Source organism: Pelecanus crispus, chromosome 14, assembly GCF_030463565.1.
Source record: "Pelecanus crispus isolate bPelCri1 chromosome 14, bPelCri1.pri, whole genome shotgun sequence".
In the NCBI taxonomy this organism is placed as follows: Eukaryota; Metazoa; Chordata; class Aves; order Pelecaniformes; family Pelecanidae; genus Pelecanus; species Pelecanus crispus.
Genome location: NC_134656.1, coordinates 11725677 through 11748409, shown reverse-complemented (window position 1 = coordinate 11748409; position 22733 = coordinate 11725677). Strand labels below are relative to the sequence as shown.

The window sequence follows — 22733 nt, the reverse complement described above, 5'->3', positions numbered from 1 at the left end:
ACTCAAACATCAGCCCTGGAGGATCTGCTCTTACCCTTGAGAAGAAATTTTTGGTCTTTAGGAAACCCATGGGCCAGCCTGATCCAAACTGCAGGAGCAGGACGTGGTGATAAAGCACTGCCATAAATGAGACCTTTGAGCACAGTACACGAGAGTGCGCGTGCAAAAACTGGGCACTTAGTGCAGAGCTCTCGGTGGCCCAGCCAAGGAGATGGCTAAGAGCTGGCGGAGGCGGGGGCTCAGCTCACACCCAGGAAATAGGATGCTCTTGTTTGCTTTCCAGTGGACAGACTTTCAGATTTCATATTCATATACCGATGCCTACAGCTGCCTATACAAGCATAACAAATCTCAGACATTGTGTAAACAAGGTCATTGCTTAGATATGGACTACCATGGCACAGTACTTTTTTTTTTCCTTTTTTTTCCTTTTTTTTTTAATCTGTCCGTTGAAGTGTTTGTTCTCTAAAGGTTGGCATGGTTGCATATATTCTCTCTGCCCTTTCTGGTCCTTAAACCCTGGCAATGAAGGGTTTTGCAGGCACACAAGTATGTATGTGTGTGTTAGGAAAGGAAAGGTATCTGAGAAGAAAACTGCCAGTCTTGCATGAAAGTCCAGTGGGAGTTGAGTGAGATTTTCATCCCTATGGTTGAGGCTACATTTAGCATTGCATATTCTTCAGCAAGTAGCAGGTTCCCAGACCCAGACAACCCAGGAGATGGAGTTTGGTGTCATTTGTCCCTTGCTGCCTAGAATATTTTCCCCTGTGCTCCTGGAGACTGACTGTAGCAGGCTGTTAAATCTCCAAGTCTCCCTTTAATCACTGAGAAACTAGCACATAATTTTTCCATCCTGACCTGGCATCGTTTTCATTGTTCAGAGAGAACAAGCTGTTCTTCAGAGAACAAATGCATTGCTGTGAGTGGTTCAAGTCCTTGTTGTCTCCAAGGGATCGGCAAGGCAGCAGCTCTTCTGCAATCAGGAAGTTTCCCTCTTGCAGCCCGACATGACAGATCTTCCTGCAGTAGCACTGGTAACTTCAAGAGTTTGCTCCAGTCTTTTTTTTTGCCTTTTTTTTCCCCCAGTTCATCTGCAAGAATTATTCTGGCAAAACAGCAAAATAAATTTCCCAGTTAACTTTCCTGCTTCCCGGTACCTGTACATTTTTAACGTGCCCGTGTTGTCTTGGGTGGTTGCTGTGTGATGCAACTACTTGAAGATTTTTTTAATACTCTTTTCTAATAGAAAACAAGGTCTAGAAGGGAAACTCTTGAGCTGAATAGTCCAGCCAAATGCTGTGTCAGACCATTCTGTCTCACAAACTAATCAAATCCCAGCTCAAAATTGGTTCCATGTCTTGCCTTCACTTTTGCTCTTGGAAGGCTATTCCAGAACTTCACTGCCTTTGAATGGTTAGAAACTTCATTTAAATTTCTAGTTTGAATTAATTCGTGGCTGGTTCATTCCTGGTTTGTTTTGGAGCCAACATTGTCCTTTAACTTAAATAGTTTTTGGTGTTTATCCGCTGATGTATTTATGGAGAGTAATCATAGCTCCTTATTTTTGCCAAGCTAACTCAGCCAAGCTTTTTCAGTAGAAGGTTTTTATTTAGTGAGAGCTTTTTAATGTGGGAGACTTTATTGTTGGTGGTAAATGATATTTATTAGAAGGGTGGGTAGCAAGCCCCAAAGGACCAGATCCAGAGATTTACAAAAAAAATCTGGTTTAAAAACAAAAAAGCTCTTTCAGAACCTCTTCCAAAGATGGTGCCTGATTTCTACCTTTAATTGCCCTTGCTTGTCCAATTCTTTCTTTGTCCCCTCTTTAAGAGGCTGCCTTGCTCAACTACTGTGAGGGGCTTTATCTGCTCAGTGCTTTGCAAGAGAGAGCGCTTCTTCTTGCCTGGTGGTATGTGCCTACGTGGTAGGTGCCTGTGCTTGAGCTTGCATAGCTCCCTTGGCACACAGCGTAACCCCCACAGCCAAATGTGAGCATCTGCTTCACAAGGAGATGACCTGCACCCTAAAGAGAGCTGGGGCGACATCCTCAGATGCAGACACCCACACTGAAACCATCCCGTAGCAGTCAGAGGAACTCTTCCCCAAAATGCTGCAAGCAGTGGTGGTGCTGACCCAGAGCACCCTGTTGTGACACCAGGCTCCCTAAATTTCTTTTTCTTTAGAAGCACTGTTGCCAGTTATGCCATGGTTGGAGGCATAACCAGCAGCAGTCCCACCTCGGCCTCATGTCGGCTCAGCCAGGCAGCATCCCCACAGCTCTCCTCTGGGAGAGCATGGGCGGCTGCACTGCGAAGACAGCCAGAGCCCCAGGGGTTCACCTTCACAGGTGCAATCCTGCACACCCCAAAATGTCACAGGTGACGGGAGAATCTGGGTGGTCCTAGAGCCGGAGGTAGCAGATCTGGGAGTCGTGCGGCCAGAGAGTATGAGTGTATGTACAGTGTTACCTTCAGAGAACAAATGCAGGTAGGTCAATTTACTCTCTAGTGTCTATGTACATGCAGGTTTATTTAAGTACACATATATACAGTTCAGATATGTCATTCATTGATTCTTTATTGCATTAAGATGTACGTTAAAAATGTACACTTTTACTAACTACTTGCTATATAAATATGTTGGAAGTGTAGTTTGCCCATTCAAGGTGATTTTCTGTGGGATTTTTGATGTACACTTAAAGGCCTATGGCTAACTGGAAGAGTGATCCCCGCTCCATCTACAGAAGTGCTTAAGGACTATGGTATGAACTGGTCCCTTCAAACCATTTTTCCATGCATTAGCTGAAATTCGTTGCACTTGGATTGTATTTGGCCAGTTTTCCAGAAAGATTGAAAAGAGAAGTCTTGTGAGCTAGAGGGAGAATTTCCTGGTGTACACAGAAAAAACAGCCTTGAGGGTTGGAAGCTGCTGAGGTTTTTTGAGCTTTGTCTCCATGCATTCATACAAGCACAGCAGGAGTTTTCTTTCTTTTGGGTTGGAGGAATTTTAAAAGTGGTTCCATGCAGACTCCCCTCGGACGCGGTGATGGGGCTGGCAAGCCCCGTTGCATGGGGGAGGTAAGATCTGGAGACAAAAAAAAAATCAAAAAGTAATCGAGTTTCCTTTCTAACTCCTACATTCCTTGTTATCTGCATTTTTGAGTTGCCTTGAAATCTCCATGAAAGTATAAGCTGAAGATTTTTGAGGGTTTAGCTCTGTGGTCCTCTGTTTCCTTATTGCATTGTTTTTGAAGCTGAGGAGAAGCAGGTGTCATCTCCAAATAGGCTCAGGTTTTGGTGCAGGACATTAGAAATGTGTTTGCATATGAAACTGAAAGGAAGAATTGAGAGGTGGGTTGACAGTCCCAGCAGCAGCTCTTCTGGTGTTAAGAGGAAGTGTCACCACAATTCTACAGTGTGTGAATATTTATCATAATGTAATCAAAGATGACTATCTTGACTTGAAAGGAGGGGTGTAAGATAGAGGACATGTAGCCAGCATCAGTAAGGAAGGGAAATTAAATTCTTCATTTCCATCCACTGTGTGTGAGCTTGGGCTTGACAGGCACAGTAGTAACCATCATTTTTAATTCATGTGAATCTTGTTACTTATGTCTCTGATGCTGCTTAGATTAAGGGCACAATCCAGTTGCTTAATAACCCAAAACCCTGACTTGTGCTGTACCTGGCTCGCTCATGTAAAGGGCTGCTGGTTCTCCTGATGCAAGGAACAAAGTTACTGTATTCATTATCAGCAGGCCCTGCCATGAGATTTCTAGACATGGCTCTGTGTTTCATTTGGGTAGCTTATTTTTCAGCTCCTTAATTAGCATCCTGGAAATCCTTCTTCTTTTTTTTTTTTTTTTTAGCAGAATGCTAAACAAACCATGATTTATAGGCTCCTATTTCCACTTGCCTGAGAACTGAGCACTGCTGCACATCAGGGCTGCAGCCATGGCAAGAGGAATGGGCACAGGTGCTTGCTTCAATGCATGGCATGCAGTGGTCAGCATATACCTGCAGAGCTCCAGCTGCAGGTATTTATTGCAGCTGCATGTCCCTTCTCTGCCAGGGGCTTGCGTTGGTCACCATGAGAAGCCACTGGCAAAAGCAGTAGCTGATGGCAGCTGTGGTGAGAAAGCCTGTAGTCAGCCCACATCTGAATGCAGACCCTTAACCTGCCCAGGTGAGGCTTGCACAGAAGCTGGAGCTGCAAGATAATCTGCTTGGTTAATTTTTGCTAGGTGTCCCCTGTCTGTTCAGGAGGAAAAGGAGGATGTGGAAGGCTGGTTTTCCATTTAGGGTTTTGGGTATATTTTTTTTAAACGAAAAGCAACAATTTTTGGTCACAGGTAGAAGTGTTGCATTCTGTCTTCCCTGCAGCCCCTGTCTTAGCGACATTACAGAGGCAACCTGATCAGAAGGTGATGTTTGGAAGCTGGCTCACTGGGAATCAGAAGAGAAAAATGATTTTTCAGCACTCAGGCACAAATTAGAAAGTTAACATGCTGCTGCACCTTCTCATCAAGTTAATAGTATTTAAAATGCTTGTGAACGTCTCTCTCCTGTTGGCCAGATAATTTTGGCTTCGCTCTTTTCAAATCAGTTGGTGGTCTGATGTCATTCAGCTCACCGCACTAACCTCTTGTAATTTCTCAGCTGATCACAAAACCAGCAGGGTAAGATTAGGCAACACTACAAATGGAGGGGGGGATGAGACACTTGCAAGCTGTACCTTTTTTTTTGCAAGTTTAGTTTCTGCTGTATGTTTTACTGGCAGCGGTCCCTGTCAGGGATGCTGGATTGGCATCGCAAAACTTTAAAGCAGAGCAAGGGAGCTCCAATACCTAAGCAGTGATTTTCTTTTTTTTTGTTTTGTTTTGTTTTCTTGTTATTGCCTGTTCCAGTAAAGAGTACTCTGTTGGCTGACGTTGGCCATATTTTGATGGCACAATTAAAGCCCTTTTTCCCTGTACTGATGGAGGGTAGTATTAGGAGGACTCTTGCTTACTGGTGCTAGTGAAGGTTGGGCTAGGAATTCATGGCATAGAAAACTTCTTGCTAAAATTGCACTTTCTCTCTGCCCCATCTGGCTCGTGGTGGTGTTATGGGTACGTGGCTGTGATTCCCCTTGCACATACTAACATTGCACTAAAAGAGAGACTTTGGGAACAGCGTGTTGATCACTTTGTTTCTCAGCAGACCACAAAGTCAGCCTAATGGGGTCTCTTTTTTTTTTTTTTTTTTTTTTTAATTATTGTTATTTAGAAATCATGCTGGTGCTGAATGACCTGGAATTTTTGCTTGGATTTATCCAAAGGAAAATGTAATTGTAGCTGCAACGGGACCTTTCATAAGGGTGGCTGTGCAGCTAGGGAGCAGAGCAATGGCTCTGCTGTGTAAACCGTCTTTGTACTGGGGAGGTGTGGGGGGTTCCAGTGGGGTTATTATTGTGTTTTTTTAAGACCACAGTTTTAGATGGTCACCTTGGCAATCGTGTGAGACAGGAAATAGTTTTTACTTTTGGTAAAGGTTTTAAAGAGGAAAAAAAAGTGAAGCTGCCTGTGATTTTGGGCTGTGGCTATTACTAGGGTTAGGGTAGCTTGTACCTGCTATGGACTTTACCTGCTCTTATTCTGAGGGCAAGAACTCCCTGTAGCAACAATGCCACTTCTGAGAAGTGAATGGCAAGTTTCCCTTCCTTTTGTATATGTGGATGTGAGGGTGGGTGAGGGGAAGAGCTTGCTTGTACAGTTTGTTGAAATGAAACCAGACATTTTTGGTTGTTCCTAAATAAAGAGCATAAAAGACGAACACGAGTTGACTGGTGATTGCACTTGGGTGTGGGGAAGCGCATGGGGTGCTGAAATGCGCAGGAGATGCCCTATGCCCGATGTTAACGCTGAGTGATGGTGAGAGCTGCCCTGCACAGGGGGATGTTTACTTGTCCAGGAGCAGGGAATGCTCGGTCACAACCCTCACACTCATTTTAAAAGCATGACAACTTACCTGTGGGGTAAGGCTGCGAGTGAGTGACCCGGCAGCATGCTGGAGCCCTCTTGCAGCCTGGAGCTTGTGCCCAGTCTGGTTTGGAAAAGCAGTCAGCTGTAGCACATACCCTTGTTTTAACCTTTAGAGTGAACAACATTAAACCTGGGGCTGCTCCTGGTTATTTTTTCCCCCAGTAGCTGCAAACTCCCTAAAGGCAGGAGGAAGGAGGGAGCAGTGCAGCCCCACGCTGCACCCCAGCTCCCCCCTGCAGCTCCAGCTGGGGCTGCAGGGGGGCAAACCGCCAGACACCTGAGCCTCCACGCATGTAATACTGACACTTTTATTGTCACTTAAAGCTAGAGTGGCATGTAAACATAGTTTCACTACTGGACCCATAGGCAGTGGCTATACAGGTAGGTAGATGTGATGCCACCAGGACAGAGATAGGTGCTGCCTTGGTCGCTTAAGTCCCTCCCCTGCCCGGCGTGCTGGGAACAGGTACAGCAAAGGATGGCTGCAAAGGGCCTCCGGCAGCTGTGCAGGAGCGGGATCTCCAGGAATACAGGCAGAGAAGTGACGGCAGAAGGCTGGTTGGGTTTTTTCTTTCCTTGTGATTATAGACAGTTTTGTCTCACCTCAGCAGCTGGCAGGCTGTATGCACCGATGTGCTTCGTTAAGGGCTTGATGGTGAAGGTTGGTGGGTCTTTACGGTTGGTTAGGGATTTGGTTCTTTTTTCCCCAATATTTTTTTTTTTTTAGTTCTCCACTGGAGCACCCTTCAGCAGAGAAACTGGAAAAGCTGCCTGAAAGTAGGCCATAGCAGTGCCGTTTCCATAGAAACCAGTTCACAGTGTGCCGTGAGATTCACAAGCACTGGAGGTGCTTTTGCTCACTGAGATGGGCTACAGCCGGTTGTCCCCATTGACCCGGGTCCTCCGCAGTACCCTGCAGGGGGGCACAGAGAGGGGGGACACAGCTGAGGCTGACCAAGTGGTGACCAAGGGCGATGCTCCGGTGTCAAAAGCTGCCCCACGGGAGGAAAGCGGGGGCTCAGTATGATGGGGGAAAGTGCTACCAGCTGCAAGGTGGCAGCTCCTTGTCCCACCCTACTCCCACAAACCTCCAAAGCAGTGACTCCCCTGCAGACTGGCACAACTTTCATGCTGGAATTCAGGGTTTCCACGCAGCAAACAAGGCTGCATCTCTGCTCTGGTTTAGTGGGAGGCTGTGTTTATCAGCCTGCATCAAGGAGGCTAAATGTTGGGGGGGGTTCCATGCTGGGAAGAGTTCAACAAACACTGGCATACCTTCGCTCCCGGATCTCGAAGTGATCAGCTAGCTGCTCCTGTGACACACGGAAGTCCTCAAATGGCTGCTGGTACCGTGACTCAAAGGACCCCTCTCTGCCTCTGCTTGCCAGCAGCTGATTGGAAGCATCCCCTGTGCGTTCCCGCAGGGCTGAAGCACTGAAGAGGTTTATTTCACCATTCTCCTGCTTGGATTAGGGGGGAAAAAAAAAAAAACCAACCTAGTAAAGGGCTTGGGATTTCAAAGAGTATGTCTTGTAGCAAAGGCAGTCCTGCCTGCAGTGCCCTGCTGCCCTGCGAGCTGCCACACAGGGTGTGCAGGGGTCTTGGGGTTTGCAACATGCAGCTGCTCTGTCTTTAACAAACATCACGGGCTCCCTCCAACATAATTTTAAATGAACAAATAGAAGATACATCTGTCTCTGAAAGAGCTCTGCACTCTGCTTATGCGATGCAGATGGCCCCAGGCCAGCCAGGCTCCATGATACTGAGCTGTAACTTCCCTGGAATGCAGATGACGACTGGGACAGAGTAAATCTGCCTCCTTCAGCTTTTACTGAAGGGATTTCCAGGCAAGTCAAATGCAGCCCAGGCAGGACCCTGCCTGAAACGCCCTGGCTTGCTGCAGGAGGCGAGCCTGGTGCTTCCCATCCTCCCAGCCCTCTGTGCATCGCTATAATGCAGCACTGAAATCTTGGCCGTCCGGTATGCACTCAGGCCAGGCAATGCTGAGCTTAGCTGCTCAGACCCACCAGCAGCGCAGAGCCATGCCACTGCAGGGGCGAGCAGAGCAGGACACTCTTATGTCCTTACCTTGCTAGGGAAAATGTCTATCTTGACGAGCAAGGAAGCCAGCTCCAGGTTCTCACTGTAGTTGTTCTTCAGGGGTACAGCTCGGAAACCTACAGCAGAGACAGTCCTGGCATTACTCGTGGCACAGGCAGTGAAGTGTCAGTATCCTGGCACAGAACTCAAGGGGGTCTTCTCCAACCCCGCCAGCTCCCCTCAAGTGGCAGTTGGCCCCAAGGGATATTAGCAAACAGCTTATTCCTTCCTTTACCTGGTTGGGGATGTGACCTGTCATGGGGATAGGAGGGATGGAGCCAGCCTGGAGACTGACAGCATCCTCTCATGAAACTCAGCATCTCCCTGGCTAATGATGCAATTACCAAACTGGTGAGGACCACCATGACATGCCCTCCCCACTTCCCCAAGTGCTTTACCCGTCTTCAAGCCTTTCACCAGGAAGGTAGCCTGAGCCAGGAAGTTCTCATCGCTGAACATGTCCTCCTCGTACACCACGAAGCGGAGGAAGGCAAAGTCGGGGTTGCTGATCTGAAAGTGGAACTGCTTCGGGGTCCAGAGGGGGTTCAGGCCGTTGTCCGCTAGTCAGAAAACACCACCGTCATGCACCATGCCCCCCCCCCCCCCCCACCCTGGCTGATGCTGAGCCTGGGCCCAGGCTTTGCTGCAGTGCCCATGGCTCACACCATGGGCAGGAGTGGTGGTGCCTCCCTCTCCCCTCCCTTTGCTAACCCACTCACCCACAATCTCAGTTTTCTGCTTGGCATTGTCATACTCAGCCCCAGACACCTCTACCTCCACAAAAGGACAAACGATTCCCCTTCCATTTTTGGGAAGGTGCCGGGCCCCCAGGACCTGGGAAGAAAGCAGGAGAGACTTGATAAGAAACTGGAGCAAAGAAAAAAAGAAAAAAACACAACAACAAAAAAAAAAACCACACCAAAACAAAACCAAACCAAATCCATACACAAACCACCAAAAAAAAAAAACCCACCCCACAACCCCCCCCCCCCTTGCTTGCATACCAAGACATTTCTTTCCAAATAAATCACCCTGGCTCTGCTAACTGGAGAGAGACGACACACTGACAGCCAGCCCAGCCCGCCTCTCAGAGAAAAAACAGTTCCAACCCCTGGAAGCTGCTATGGTGTTACCAATCACTGACTTGATGTGTAAGCCATTAAAAAAAAAAAAAAAAAAAAAGGCGCAGCCAGGCCTGGGACCACAGCATCCCTCCTCCAGCCTGCCAAGCTGCAGCTGGGCTGCCAAGCTGAGCCCCTTTCCCCTGCCTGGAGAGCTACACTGGACACCCCCTTCTTTGCCCAAACTTCTCAGCCCTCCTGCCTTGGCTTGAGGATGAAAAGAAGCTGCTCTCTGCTGCTGCTCTGCCTCCTCTCTGTAGCACAGTCGGTGCTCAACTCAACTGACAACCTGCTTCCTTGCAGAAGAAATCCCAGCTCCCTCTTGCCAGTGGCCATATGTCACTCCAGCGTGCTGTCAGCACACTGCTGTTGCAGGGGAAGGACACACTGCCAATGCTGGATCATGTGCTTTGAGTCATGCTGGGCTCGAGACGGTTTCTCCATCCATGAAAGCTGGCTTTGGTGGGGACATCAGGCAGTTTTGCTGGAGGACAAAAGGCTGAGCCTGTCTCTTAAAGGAGATGGTGACAGGCTACGGCACAGTGACTCTTGACACCTGGTGGTTGCAGCTGCATCTTGAGATGCAGGAAGTTTGGAAAACACATGGTGCAGGGAAACAGTGCCAGGGATTTTTAGGGAGACAGTGGATATGGGGTCAATGGTGCAGGTGGGACATGATGGGGTGTCCTCATTGAGAAGGGCTGTGGCTGTCTTAGGTGGGAATCACTCCAAAACAGAGGTGGCCTCAGAGGAGATGCATTTTGTGCATGTTGTCAGAAATCTGTGAGCACCTGTCCTGGTTTCGGCTGCAATAGAGTTAATTTTCTTCCTAGTAGCTGGCATAGTGCTGTGTTTTGGATTTAGTAGGAGAAGAATGTTGATAACACATCGGTGGTTGAGTTGTTGCTAAGTACTGCTTATGCTAGTCAAGCACTTTTCAGCTTCCCATGCTCTGCCAGGTGCACAAGAAACTGGGAGGGGGCACAGCCAGAATAGATGATCCAAAGCGACCAAAGGGCTATTCCATACCATATGGTGTCATGCTCAGTAGATACACTGGGGGGGGTGGCCAGGGAGCAGTGATCGCTGCTCAGGAACTGTCTGAGTGTTGGTCAGTGGGTGGCGAGCAATTGCATTGTGCATCACTTGCTTTGTATATTATTATTATTATACTGTTATTATTATCATTACTATTTTACTTTATTGCAACTAGTAAACTGTTCTTATCTCAACCAAGGAGTGTTTCTCACTCTTACTCCTCTGATTCTCTCCCCCATCCCATCAGGGTAGGGGGAGTGGGCGAGCGGCTGCGTGGTGCTTAGTTGCTGGCTGGGGCTAAACCACAACAGTCCTTTTTGGTGCCCAATGTGGGGCTCGAAGGGTTTGAGATAATAACAGATTAACCAGAGTGTATTAAGAAGTCTGTTAACAGTTGCCGGTCACGATACTAGTTCATCTGATGTGTGCCATGTTCTTTTTTTTGCAATACATGTTAAAGCTTGTTGTTGGTTTGTGCAGTGTGCTATGCTCTGCAGTGATTCATGATATTTTGCTTGGGAGGCTCCTTATCAAAACCCTGACCTTGAGTATTCTTTGGTATTTGGGTTTCATACAGAAGTCATTACGGTACTTCGGGTACTACCTCATGGAGAGAGTTAGCAATTATACCTCTTCCTCTGAGAGGCTTGTTGTGGAGGAAATGCAGAATGGCACCTTCACTACCTTCTTCTATGATGTTTCCTCCTTCATTACAACAACTTTTCAGTTTCTTGAACACCCCTGGGCAGTTAAGATACTTCTATTGATACTTCTTGGGAATATTGTTTTGGTTTTGATAAAGGTTAGTAAGCAATTATCCAGAGATCTACCCCAAGGCTGGATGAGTGGCAGGGTGTGTGGGATAGTATGGGCAAGTACCTAGGACAGTGTGCACCTCCCGTGTTTTGGAACTTCACCCCTAAGAAACCCGTGGTGCTCAGTTGCTGGCTGGGGCTAAACCATGACAGTACCTAAAGGCAGGATCTCTACTGCCTCCTCCCCAGGGTCTGCCTGAGCTGAAGGGACTTGCAGAGGAGACTGCTGACCCACAGCTCAGCTCCAAGACCACTCAGGATGCCTGTACAGGCTAGTGGGACAGCCGCTGGTCCAAATATGAGAGCCATCTGGTTTGGCACAGCTGCAGCCTTCCCATCCCTCCAGGAGCTTTGTCTGGCAAGCTGTCCCATACCCCTGCAGAGCCTCTGCTGTGCAGCTCCATGAGCTGACACAGGAACAGTCCAGCCCCAGTCCCGCCATCCAGGAAGATTCAAGGAGCATCCTTAGTCCATCCTCCACTACCCCCCACCAGCAGCCCCGCCTCCTCTTATCATCACGAGCAGTGCAAGACAGAAATGGGCTGAAAAATCCGCTCCAACCTCGAATGTCTTCCCGAGAGGGGCTGTGAGCAAGGGGACATGGAAACATCAAGCCTGGAGTGACAAGGGGGAGACAAGGCACAGCTCTTGTGTTGGGAGCCATCATGCGCTCGGGCAGTCCTGGCCAAGCTCTGGAGACAGGGATGCCACCTCCACAGCTCGTGGATGCCATCTGCCGGCACGGGGCCCTGGGTGGGAGGGGTCCTGGGGGGAGCACCCAGGCATTGCTCCTGCTGCTTCTCTCCAGGCACCCAGGGAGGTTGGCAGCACCTCCCCCAGCAGCACCCATGGGTCTCTCCCCCTTCAGTGAGGGCTCTCCAACCCCGTGCTGCTGGACAGATCTTAGGCAGGGGCTGAGGGATTTGGTGAGGAGCAGCTGCAGACAGAGGCCAGGAACCCAGAAAAAACGTTGTATCACCCCAAGCTCGGTATAATTGCCTAGATCCAACCCCATCTTCCTCCCATGCTGGGAGGAGGTACTGACCTCAATGGAGATGGAGAGCGGCTCAACCCCCCGCAGCGTGCTCTTGTCGAAGGGGTCAAAGATATCATCCCGCATGTTGGCCGGCTGCAAGACGTACCCACACTGGCCGCTGGACATGAACAAGGCCTGGTTCATCTGCATGGGCTTGTCTGGAGAGCACAGGCAGGAGATGGAGGGAGGAAACCCTGTGCCCTTTCCACAAGCCAGATCACCTGGATTATTGGTGCCTCGCAGGAAGACCTTTGCAAGGGGACCTGGCCCACCCCTTGGCAACGCCTTGTGCACCATGGCGTCACTGCAGCCTGTGCATGTGCTGAGGCCATGGGGTAACTTTCTCATGCATGATCTGGCCAACTACCCAGTTTTCCATGGGTTACCTCCTTCTTTTCCTCCCTCTCCTTTCAGCTTTCCATTTGCCAAACCACCCTGTGAGATGCTTGAATTCACAGAAGGAATGAAAAAAGCCAGCAGGAAAAAAGAGGCAGGTAGTTTTCTGGTGGGTTGGTGAGCTGAACAGGCTCACAGCAGGGTTTAGTAAGGGCTAGGGAAAGGGGAAGGCCTGGACTGCACAGCAGGAGCAGAAGTGGAAGCCAGGGAAAGGTGAGCAGAGCAGCAAGCTTGACTCAGACCCTGCAACTAGGTGGTGTCTCAAGGCTAGGGCTGCACCGTTGCCTTTGGCACCTCCCCTGCCTGCCCAGCCTGTCACCAGGGACCTCGGGGGAACTCCCTGCTTCGTCTCCATTTCATCTTGTCCTCATGGCACCACAACCTCTTGGCTCAGCCCAGCTCCCCAGGTCAATCCAGCCCTCTGGAGCACATTTTGCCTGTGGCAACCACATGCCTGGACATGAACACCACGTCTTGCTCCCTGCAGAGCCCCTCCTAGACCCAGAGCCCCTCTTAGACCCCCTGTTTGCCGGGACCAGGTTAGCAGAGGTGCAGGCAGGTGGCTAGGAGGAGGTGCAGGGTACCCCAGGAGCTGTCCCACCTTCCCTGCCTGCTGCCCTCACCTGGGGTCTGGAAGTTGAGCGCTACCAGCTGGCTGCCACAGATCCACATGGGCAGGGGGTCATAGTTGGAGGAGTCAAGGCGCTGGCCCTTGGGGTAGATGCGGGAGAGCTGCAGGCGGTTATACTGCAGGAATTTCTTGCCTTTGATCTTGTTGACATACTTTTCCGCCTTGGTCTCAGGGAAGGAGGACATATCTCGGTAACAGGCCCTCTCTGTGCCGATTTCTGGGAGGAAACAGCACAGCATAAGCCAGGAGCACATTCCCTTTCCAGACACTTCAACCACCCCAGGTCCCTTCCTAACACCGTCCTCTCCTCCCCTGGCTCAGCCGCCATCAGCAAACACCCTGGTGCGTGTTTGCTGGGTGTCCAACACCTATAGCTGAAAGCATCAAAACCACTCTCGGTGATTGGGCATGATGCTCCCCAGCCCCACTCCCCCAGCAGCTGCTGTGGATGGTGACAGCAACAGAGGGATGCAGAAGGGAACTTCCACCCTCTGGAGAAGATTTCCAGAGTTCCAATGTAAACTGGTTCCAACTTGCTTTGGACACCTGCCCTCTGCTGAGATCTAGCCAAAGCAGCACCTCGGGGCACACCGCAGGGTCTATAACGCCATGGTGACTGCCTGTGGTGGACACCAGACCAGCAGATGCTCACTGTCTTCATCGAAGGGCACAGGTCGGCAATAGACAACCAGCTCCGAAAGCTCCAGGGCAATCTTCTTCCTCCTCTCCATCATCTTCCCTTCGGAGAGCTGCCAAGAGAGGGGGAGAGAGGTGTCAGCGCCAGGTGGGAGCAGCAGCGCTGGATAACCCAGCTCACCAACTGCAGTCAATGGCAGTGCTGGCCTGGTGTGGCTGCTCCTGCCCATGCTGTGGGAACCACCAGCAGGTCTGCTGGGTCTGCATGGGAGTCACCACAGAAGCACCCATGGGAAGGGCCCTTGGTGGGTCCTACCTCCTGCCTGAAGCAGGACTGGCACTGGTACCAGCGCAGGGCAGCTGTGGCCTTGTAGTTGAGCCTTGCCACCCTCCATGGATGGAGATACCCCCACCTCCCGAGGCTGCAACACCCTCCCAATGGACCAATCTTCCCAGATGTCCAGCCTGAACCTCTCAAGCCACAATGCGTGGCCACCACCCCTTGCTATATTGTCAAAGATGACTCTGGTTTTATCTTCTTTGTAACTGCTCTGACAGTCATCATAGGCTGCCATCTCACCACCCTCCCCACCAGCCTCCACCTGCTCCTCGGCTCCTGGGAAATCCAGGACTTGGCAAGGAGGCATATCCCCCGCCAAGGGCTCTCCAGACTCACCCGTGCATCAGCCGTCTGGGCTGCCTCCCGGATCTTCTTCACCCAGTCCAGCAAGTCTTCATGCGTGTCAGCTGCCACGTCAAGAGACAAGCGTGATACCGAGGCCATGCTAATGGAGAAGACGAAGAGGCGGTTGTTCTTCCCCTCAGGGCGGATGGCTGTGTGGGGAGAGGGAGCAGAGCGCAAGGTCACAAGCAGATGCTGAGCCAAGTCCTTCACACCACAGAGGGTGACAGATGTTGATGGACTCTCATGGCTGCCCCAGGGCTCTTCAGCTAAGAGGAGAAGCTCCCATTTTTGGTCATTGGAGGCAACAGACGGAGGCCAGAAAGTGATAGGTGAGGATGCAGAGTGTATTCTGAGGGGGCTGAGAAGCCTCATGGGGCCCTTGTAGTGCCACCTTCCTCCCATTCCTGCATCTTCCTCGCTCTGTCCAGGTGGTAACAGCTACCTGGAGCACAACGTCCTCTGGGCTTTGGGGAGCAGAGGGATGGCAGGAAGCTGCAGGTTGGACCCAGCTCAGCCAGCGCCCAGGAGCCCCAGGGCCTGTGGCAGCCTGGCAGGGAGACTGGACCACATGTATGCAAGGGAGGACAAATCCTTACAGAAAAGAAGTGGCCTACAAAATCGGTCTGAGCTCTCTTGCCCGTGGGGTGGCTGCCCTCTGAGAGCAGGTTCAAGGAGTGCTGGAGCGGCTCCTCGGCTGTACTCAGGCTGCAGGGACACACCTGAGCCCCAATCCCAGAGGCACCCTCTGTGCCAGGAGCAGCAGCGGAGTGTGTCACCACACAGCAAGCACACACCATAGACTGGTGTTCACTTGCAGCAGGCACAGGGGTGCCTAGAGACAGACAGACACCGAAGCCCTTTGGCCCAGAAGATCTGCAAACATCATGTGACAGGGCTGTAACACCCTCCAGTCCTCCATCCTTCCCTGGCACTCACCAATCTGGCAGGAGGGCACGTCCAGGACGCCTCCGAGCAGGTCTCCCAGGGGGCTGTTCTCATCCAGCTGCTGCTGGGAATGAAGCACAGGCAGGATGGTGTTGGGCACAGCACTGTGCAGTGTGGTCAAGCGCAGGGGCTGTGCATACACACTCCTCCCTACTACCCCTCCTTTCTCTGGTCAGGCACAAGCTCACCTCCCGCTCTGGCTCCAGGCTACCAGGACCAGTAATTTCCTCTACATAGTTGGAAGGGAACCACAGCTGCTTCTTGCCACCATAATCTCCTTTCCACCTGGAAAAGAGGGAAGGGGCAGTGTCAGCACCCACCATGGGATCCCAGAGCATCCTGACCGGGGGCCACGGGGGACAGGCAGCTCCTTCATCATCTGCTTTTAGGGTTTGTGGGGCTGCGCAGCTTGTAGGCAATTCCCAAACAGACCCACCCCTAGAGAGGACACACCTTTGTATGGATGGTGACACTAACATTTGACTGTGTCCCCAAGGGAAAAAGGAAGCTCAGAACCAACTCACCAGCCTCCTTCCTGTTTCTCCACATTCTGGATGATGGCGTTTTTGGTGAAGGTGAGCTCATCCTCCCGCTGTGCTTTGTAGTCGAACAGGGCTTTAACTGCATACTGTAATGAGGAGGGGTCCCATGAGGCTGGGCAGTGGATGGACACGTGGACAACAAGCCTACAGGATAAGAGATCACCTCCCACCACAGACATGCTTGTTGGGGGGCTGTGAGGCACGTCATGTGCAGGCAGCATCCAACCCTTCTGCCGGAGGCTGCGAGACCCTACAGTGACCCTTGCAGAACAAATCAAGGCCCCCATTTATGCCAAACCAGAGGTCTCAAGTCTGGTATGGCTCTGCACAGGCACTTTCCTTTGGGCTGGAGCCACTGATGGGTTTAGTTTGGAGAGTTCAGAACAAGAGTCAGCCCAGCCTGGGAACCTGCAGGCTCAGCCTAGAGCATGTTTTCCTGCATGGTCTAGAAATGAGTGTGCAAAATAACACAGCTCTTGGAAAATAAAGAGGCACTTGCTAAACCTTCAGGTCCTGCAGGTTGTTTCATGCCAAGCAGTGAGAGAGTACCTTGAAGGTGGGCATGGGGTTGGCTTCCACGTAGAACCCGGGATGGCGTCCCTCGTAAAGGGCTCCATAGTCTGGCTCCTGTGGAAGCAAAGGGCCAGCAGTTACAACAGTGGCTCTGCAGGAGAACAGGTCCCCTCCCTTGGGGGAGGTAGGGAGAATGCCCCAGAGAAGGCACAATGCCAGAGATGATGCTGCACAAGCAAACAGATGCCCAGCCCACACTCCCTGCTGACCTGGTAGTCAGCAATAAATCTCACTCAAGCCAGTAAGTGTTTCCAACAGGGCATGAAGCCCCAAGAGATGTGGACTGTGAAGCACAGAGGTGGGGGACACAACACTATGTCAAGGCACCAGCTCAAAACGGGCCTGTACATCATCCTTTGGCTTAGCTCTTCCAACAGCTGCCCACACTCACCGCTGTCCCTATCTTCTCCAGCGTCTCCTCGTTGATGGGGTACCTCAGCTTCATCTTGCGGTACAGTGGGTGCTTTTCATAATAGCTGATCAAGTCCACCAGGCTCTCGAACTCAGAGTTGCCAAGCAGCACGGTCTGGCCCTCCTGCTGCACTCGGCAGTGTTTGATCTTCCCTTCCGCCCTGGCAGGTGGAAAGACAGAGAGAAGCCACTTCGTGCATGGCAAGAGAGGGTCTCTGCCGAAATAAAGACACCCAAGCAAAACATGCCCCCGGGCTGGCTGCTGAGCACAGCCATCTCCCATCAGAAGATGGGAGGAGCAGGGTCCTAAAGGCTCTCATGGGGCTGTAAGGCTTATCCAGGGCCATCCAGGAGAGAGAAGAGCTCTAGGAAGACTCATGTCAGGCTCATGTCCCCTCTCCTGCTTTCACACACTGCAGCACCCCAGTTCCCCCTCCTGCGCCCACCACCCTTTTCCCAGGGACGCACCGGAAGGAGATGGCATAGGAGCTGGGCTCATTCCTCTTGCGCACCAGGAAGGCTCCATCACGTGGCACCCGCATCAGCATGTGCTCGGCTTGGGCCCGGGTGAGGTTGGCGTGGTACCACCTTTCAGGAAAGACACGTCACTGTGCACAGGTCTCCACACATCCGGCTCATCCCACACCTCTGCCATACTGTACTGTTTCCCCTACAGCCCACAAAAGACTGCCTTAAATCCTCAAAAGGAGGACAGAGAGGAGACATCATCATATATGTAACACTGCAACAGGGCTGTCTTCGCCTTTCTGTGCGACAGGCAGGAACAGAGCCATTTGGTGACATGTGGCACGGGTGAGGGCATCCCAACCAAGCCCAGTACCTCCTTTCTTTGCACTGAACTTCCAAGACAACCAGCTCCATTGACAATGTAGCTGGCCAGCATGACTGCTGTGACACAGAGAGCTCCATGGGGAGCAAGTGGGGACCAGAGAGCCCCAGCAAGGAAGGAACGTAGCAAGATCTGGGAGGGTTTCCCATGGGGTCCGAGCTGCCCAGTGGACATGACCCACCCTCCCTGAACACATACTCACTCTTTGCTCTCATGGGCATTGGTCTGCGGCACCGGCTCCGTCAGCCTCATCTCAAACTCGTTGCACCTCAGCGGCACCTCCTGGTAGTGGGTGATGAGGTCATAGAGGCTGTCGAACACCAGGTTGTCTGTCAGGAAGAACTTGGGGCTGCCAGCATCCTGCCGTGAGTGGATCCGGCAGTGCTGCACCTTCCCATTGCGCCTGTGGAAGAAGGATGGGGTAAATGAGGGTCATCTGTGGAGATTTTACATTTGCCTCAGGCACAGCTCCAGCCTGGACATGGTATTCCTGCCCCACAGGAGACCCATTGCACAAGGGTCCCAAGGGACCTGACCCCTCTGCACTGGGACAGTGAGCTGACATTGTGCTGGGGCACAGAAAAACCTGCTCATTGACCACTGGGGAATGGGACTCCACCGCTGAAGATGGTGTCAAGAAGAAGACTACCCCAGGAGTGACACCGAGCAGCAGGCTGGCGCCTGTGGCCCTCACCAGAAGGAGAGGGTGTAGTCTCCAACAAAGGTCTCGCTCTCTCTGACGAGGAAAGAGCCATCGGGGGCTCCCGTCTCGATGCAGTACTCCGTCAGCAGCCGCTCCGCGATGTGCCGCCCGTCGCGTCCTGCTCCCAGCTTGCCATGAAACCACTTCTCCGTGGAGTGAAGCTCAGTGCTGTTGCTCACCTGGCAGGGGGAAAACCCACCCCCTTGGGTTACTGAGGGGAGGCATGTGGTGCCAGAGTCTGCTCTGCTCAGGGGATTTCCAACCAGGACCAGGGAATTTCTGAAGCAGCTCCCACCCTTCCCACCACAGGATCTCCCCCTGAAGTTAGGTGGCAGTGGAGATGCTCAGCGCCTTGGGCAGTCAAGTCCTTTCTCTGGGGGATCAACTCACCATCATGCAAGGGAGCCCTCACCTCCTTTTGCTCTTCCTCATCCTCGTTTCCTTGGTCACTGGTTGTCTCCCCAGAGTAATAGATCTTGCTGCTGGTCAGGACAAAGTAATGCGGGTTCCATTCCTGCAAAGAAACAAACTCTGGGCAACGAGACCCCCTGAGGAAGCACCAAGCTGGCCCACCACCCATCTGTGAGATCTTCCCTTCTTGATCAGCACAAGCAGTGAGGGGTGATTGGGTTTGTGAAAGGCAGTCACTGACGACACTAATTTGAATGGAGTCACAGGAGGAGTCACATCTCCCAGATCTGAAGCACGGGTTTATCAGTAGCAAAAAACCAGCATGTGATAGGTCTTACATACAAACTGGCTGCAGATCACAGTGCAAACACCCCAGCACATATTAAAAGGAGATGACCAAATGAAGAGCAAATCAATGCAAAAAGAAAACATTCAGCATGAATTCGGCATGGAGGATATTAGAGATGAGGATATTGGAGATGGTTATGCAGCTTTACCATTGCACTTTCCTATTTTCCAAAAACCTGTTTTGTTCGCATGTGAATTTGCCTGACAGATCCCCAGTAAAGCAAAGCAGCTAAAGAAGTGGACTGTGTATAAGTAAATGCACACAGTAAAATGAATGCTTGGCGCTTTACAAAGCAGAACACTCGTTTAGGTGTGTTAAGTGTGTAGGCACTTGGTAGGAGGCAGGCAGATCTAGAAATGCAGGCCATCGCTAGGACTTACTGCAGCCACAGATAACAGGTTATACGGATTACACAAGAGCAGCTGCAGTGCATCAGCCCAGAGCTCCCTCTAGCTCAGCCTTCTGCCTCTAACAAGGGCCAACAGGAGATGCCTAGGGAAGAGCACAGGAGAAAGCCAGCATAAAAACTCCCCCAGCCTTCAGAGACTCCTGAGAAACAGGATAGACCAACGGCCTCTTAGGTCATTTGCACCACAGCCCTTCCTTCCAGCACCACACAGTGTCTTACAGAGTTACCATGTCATTTACAGAGCCCACAGAGCGGGGCCAGGGTGACAGTGGCAGAGACGTACGTGATTGATGGGGTCTTCCAGGTAGAGGATCCCGTTCTTGATGGAGTTGCTGATGTCATTCTCCGAATACATTACAGATGTGGGTAACTCCTCGTAAGCACTGCCCTCTGCCAGCTTCTTGTGCTGTGGGATGAGAGAGCGGGTCAGGCACCTTGAGGGGAACAGGCACCCAAAAAGCAGCATGGATTTCCTGGTGAACAACCCTAAAACTCCAGGTCTGCTGCAGTGGGTTCCTCCAGACTAAAAGGACCAAGGCAAGACCCATGCCACAGAGATCATCATATGGCACTAAAGTCCCACCCTTTCTTCGCAGAGGTGATTCCAGCAGCAGAAATACCAACATCCCCCAAGCTCTCAAGAAATGCAGCACCCAGATGCTGAGTTCATTTCCCAACAGCTCCTCTGAAGTGAGAGAGCTCCAATTGTCTTTAGCATCAGGCCTCCACTTCCAACTCTGCACTGCCAACGAACCTCTTCCAGAGGTAAGGGGCTGCCTTGGTCCCACATCCTCACCCCATCTGCCCCCATTCTCTCCACTTAGGACCCTTGCTGGGAAAGGGAGTTCACCTTGATGAGAATCTTCCTCTTGAGCTGGTTTGGAGAGGGGAGGCCATCAGCAGAAATATCTACTGGTTTGGTCAAGAGCATGTCCCCAAAGACCTTCTTGAAATTCTGAGCCATGTTCCTCTGCTGAGCAATGCTGCAGTGGTCCTCAATGGACAGAATGACGGGGAAACTGGGAGAAGGAAAGAGCCATCAGGAGCAGCATGGTGTCTGGATGGAGCCAAGGCCTTCTGAGCTCCATTTCAAAACCTGGCCTCTGTGCCCTCAAAGAGCCATCTGCATCAACAGTGATCTGTGCTGTCTTGAACATTCAATGTAACCACCCTACAGCAAGGTGTCCCCAACACTGCTGGCAATGCACAGACTGGAGAAGGACTGGAAAACTACTGCAGTTTACCCAAGGTCTTCCCTCCCACAACTTTTTTCTGGGTGAAATCTCCCCTTGGCTGGGAGACACAAATCTTTCTACCAAATCCCAGGCACGCGGTCTTGTGTGAGGTCTCTGGATACAGGTGGGCTTCACTTTGCTAGAGCCTTGGCTCTACCCTCTCTTTGCCTTCCTGGCAGCTCTGCTAGCTTAAGTCCAGGTCTCTGCTGTACTCACTCGGAGGTGACAAAGGCATGTTCCTTGATAGTGACCAAGACGTCAGAGAACTTGATCTTGGTGGTTAAGGTGTGTCCATGGTAGATCACCGGCATGCCATCGGGACCATCCCAGCAATCCACTGAAAGAGACCCATGGGGGCAACTTATCCCAAAGGCTGGAATACAGGCAGGACACAGACATGAGATGGCCTGAACTAAGTGCTGCTGGGAACCACGTTGGATGGTAATAAAGGTGCGAGGTGAAAGTCCAGATCTTTCTGGGGCACCAAAAGCTTGGGCACGTCCACCCAGTCCCACAAAAGCAAATGACCTCAGCCCTTTCAGCACATCATGGTGACAATGCTGCCACCGCCATGTCACCCTTCAGCCCTGCCTTCCATGCAAGCTGAACCTCCCTGACCACTGCAAGGTATCACAATGATGGAGACAGAAGTGCTGGCTCTGGGTACTCACATTCGATACAGCGGCATCCCATGCGCAAGCAGCGGGCGTACGCCTCCAGTGAGGACTCGCTTGAGAACTGATCCCCTGTCAGGTACCTTTCATGTGAGAGAACACATCAGCAAAGCAACACGCTCACCACAGGCATGGATATCTGCTGGGACATCGTGGACCTGCCTCTGCATTGTAAGTAATGGCAACAAGCAACTTTCCCCCAGACCTGCCATTTTCCCCAGGGAGGGGTTCAATTCTGCCCCTACTGCAAGGGTCTGCAAGCACTACTTGGAGGGCCAGCTTTGCTGCTGGCTCTTGAGATAAGCTTCAAAGAGCGATATCAGCACTGGTGCCACAAGGAGCCCCCTGCACCCGCCAGAAGCAGCCCGAGAGCAGAGTTAGACCAGCTCTGGTAGGCAGACAGGAGCTCGCTGCTGGCCCTCCAGGCTGTCAGCTGGCTTAGGCTCTTCATCCTTTAAATCTGGGCTAAGGTTCTGCCACTGCATCCCATGAACAGGGAGCACAGACAGAGCCTGTCGGCAAAGAAAGCAGTTCCTGCAAGATTCTTCTAGCAGCAGAAAAGGAAAATGGCCAATTTCAGCCTGACAGGTTTTTATCACACCTGTCCTCAGAGGCTGTGGAAGATGACATTACTAACGGTAAGACATTGCCAGAGTGAAAACCTGGGACCTGAAAGCACAGTCTGTGCAGATGTGTGATGCACTGACAACAACCAGAGCAAAACACTGATGGTTAAATGATAGAGGGAGGATTGGGGCACCAAGAGGAAGGTCTCTGATGTACTGACCCCGGGTTGGAAAAGTCTACTTGACCCATCACTGGGATTGGGCAGAATCAGGAGAATCCCACCCTGGCACAGGGGAAGAGGATGCTGGGAGCAGACAGGAGGAGAGAGCCATCCTGTAAGTCCTTACGTGTTGTGTGAGGAGGAGATCCAGTAATGGGAGAGGGGGTTGTTCATGTTCTCCAGACACACCATGTCCAGTTGCGAGTTCCAGATGCTGTTCTCTTTGGAAAACAGGAAGGTGAGAAACTGCTCAGGAAGAAACAGAAGCGTGTTAATGATGCGGAGGAGCCAGGTGCTGTGGTTTAGCTTCACACACATCTCACCCTCCGTGTCAGCAGCTACCGAGCAGGTAGCTATTTTCTAA

General features: G+C 51.4%; 1 protein-coding gene across 1 annotated transcript in view; it reads right to left on the bottom strand.

The window, feature by feature from the left end:
• Positions 1 to 6800: 6800 nt before the first annotated feature.
• The window catches only part of PLCG1 (phospholipase C gamma 1), a 51766-nt gene continuing 35833 nt past the window's right edge, over positions 6801 to 22733 (bottom strand). Inside the window, exons 10-32 of the mRNA XM_075721437.1 lie at positions 22497 to 22615; positions 21580 to 21665; positions 21125 to 21245; positions 20524 to 20692; positions 19957 to 20079; positions 18917 to 19018; positions 18496 to 18683; positions 18004 to 18204; positions 17420 to 17539; positions 16932 to 17112; positions 16517 to 16594; positions 15950 to 16053; positions 15614 to 15710; positions 15417 to 15489; positions 14472 to 14629; positions 13812 to 13908; positions 13152 to 13376; positions 12142 to 12290; positions 8842 to 8956; positions 8521 to 8682; positions 8111 to 8199; positions 7298 to 7485; positions 6801 to 6935 (exon numbers count right to left, since the gene is read on the bottom strand). Coding sequence (XP_075577552.1) covers positions 6893 to 6935; positions 7298 to 7485; positions 8111 to 8199; positions 8521 to 8682; positions 8842 to 8956; positions 12142 to 12290; positions 13152 to 13376; positions 13812 to 13908; positions 14472 to 14629; positions 15417 to 15489; positions 15614 to 15710; positions 15950 to 16053; positions 16517 to 16594; positions 16932 to 17112; positions 17420 to 17539; positions 18004 to 18204; positions 18496 to 18683; positions 18917 to 19018; positions 19957 to 20079; positions 20524 to 20692; positions 21125 to 21245; positions 21580 to 21665; positions 22497 to 22615 — 2988 coding nt within the window. The 3' untranslated portion in view covers positions 6801 to 6892. The remainder of the gene's footprint in view (positions 6936 to 7297; positions 7486 to 8110; positions 8200 to 8520; positions 8683 to 8841; positions 8957 to 12141; positions 12291 to 13151; positions 13377 to 13811; positions 13909 to 14471; positions 14630 to 15416; positions 15490 to 15613; positions 15711 to 15949; positions 16054 to 16516; positions 16595 to 16931; positions 17113 to 17419; positions 17540 to 18003; positions 18205 to 18495; positions 18684 to 18916; positions 19019 to 19956; positions 20080 to 20523; positions 20693 to 21124; positions 21246 to 21579; positions 21666 to 22496; positions 22616 to 22733) is intronic.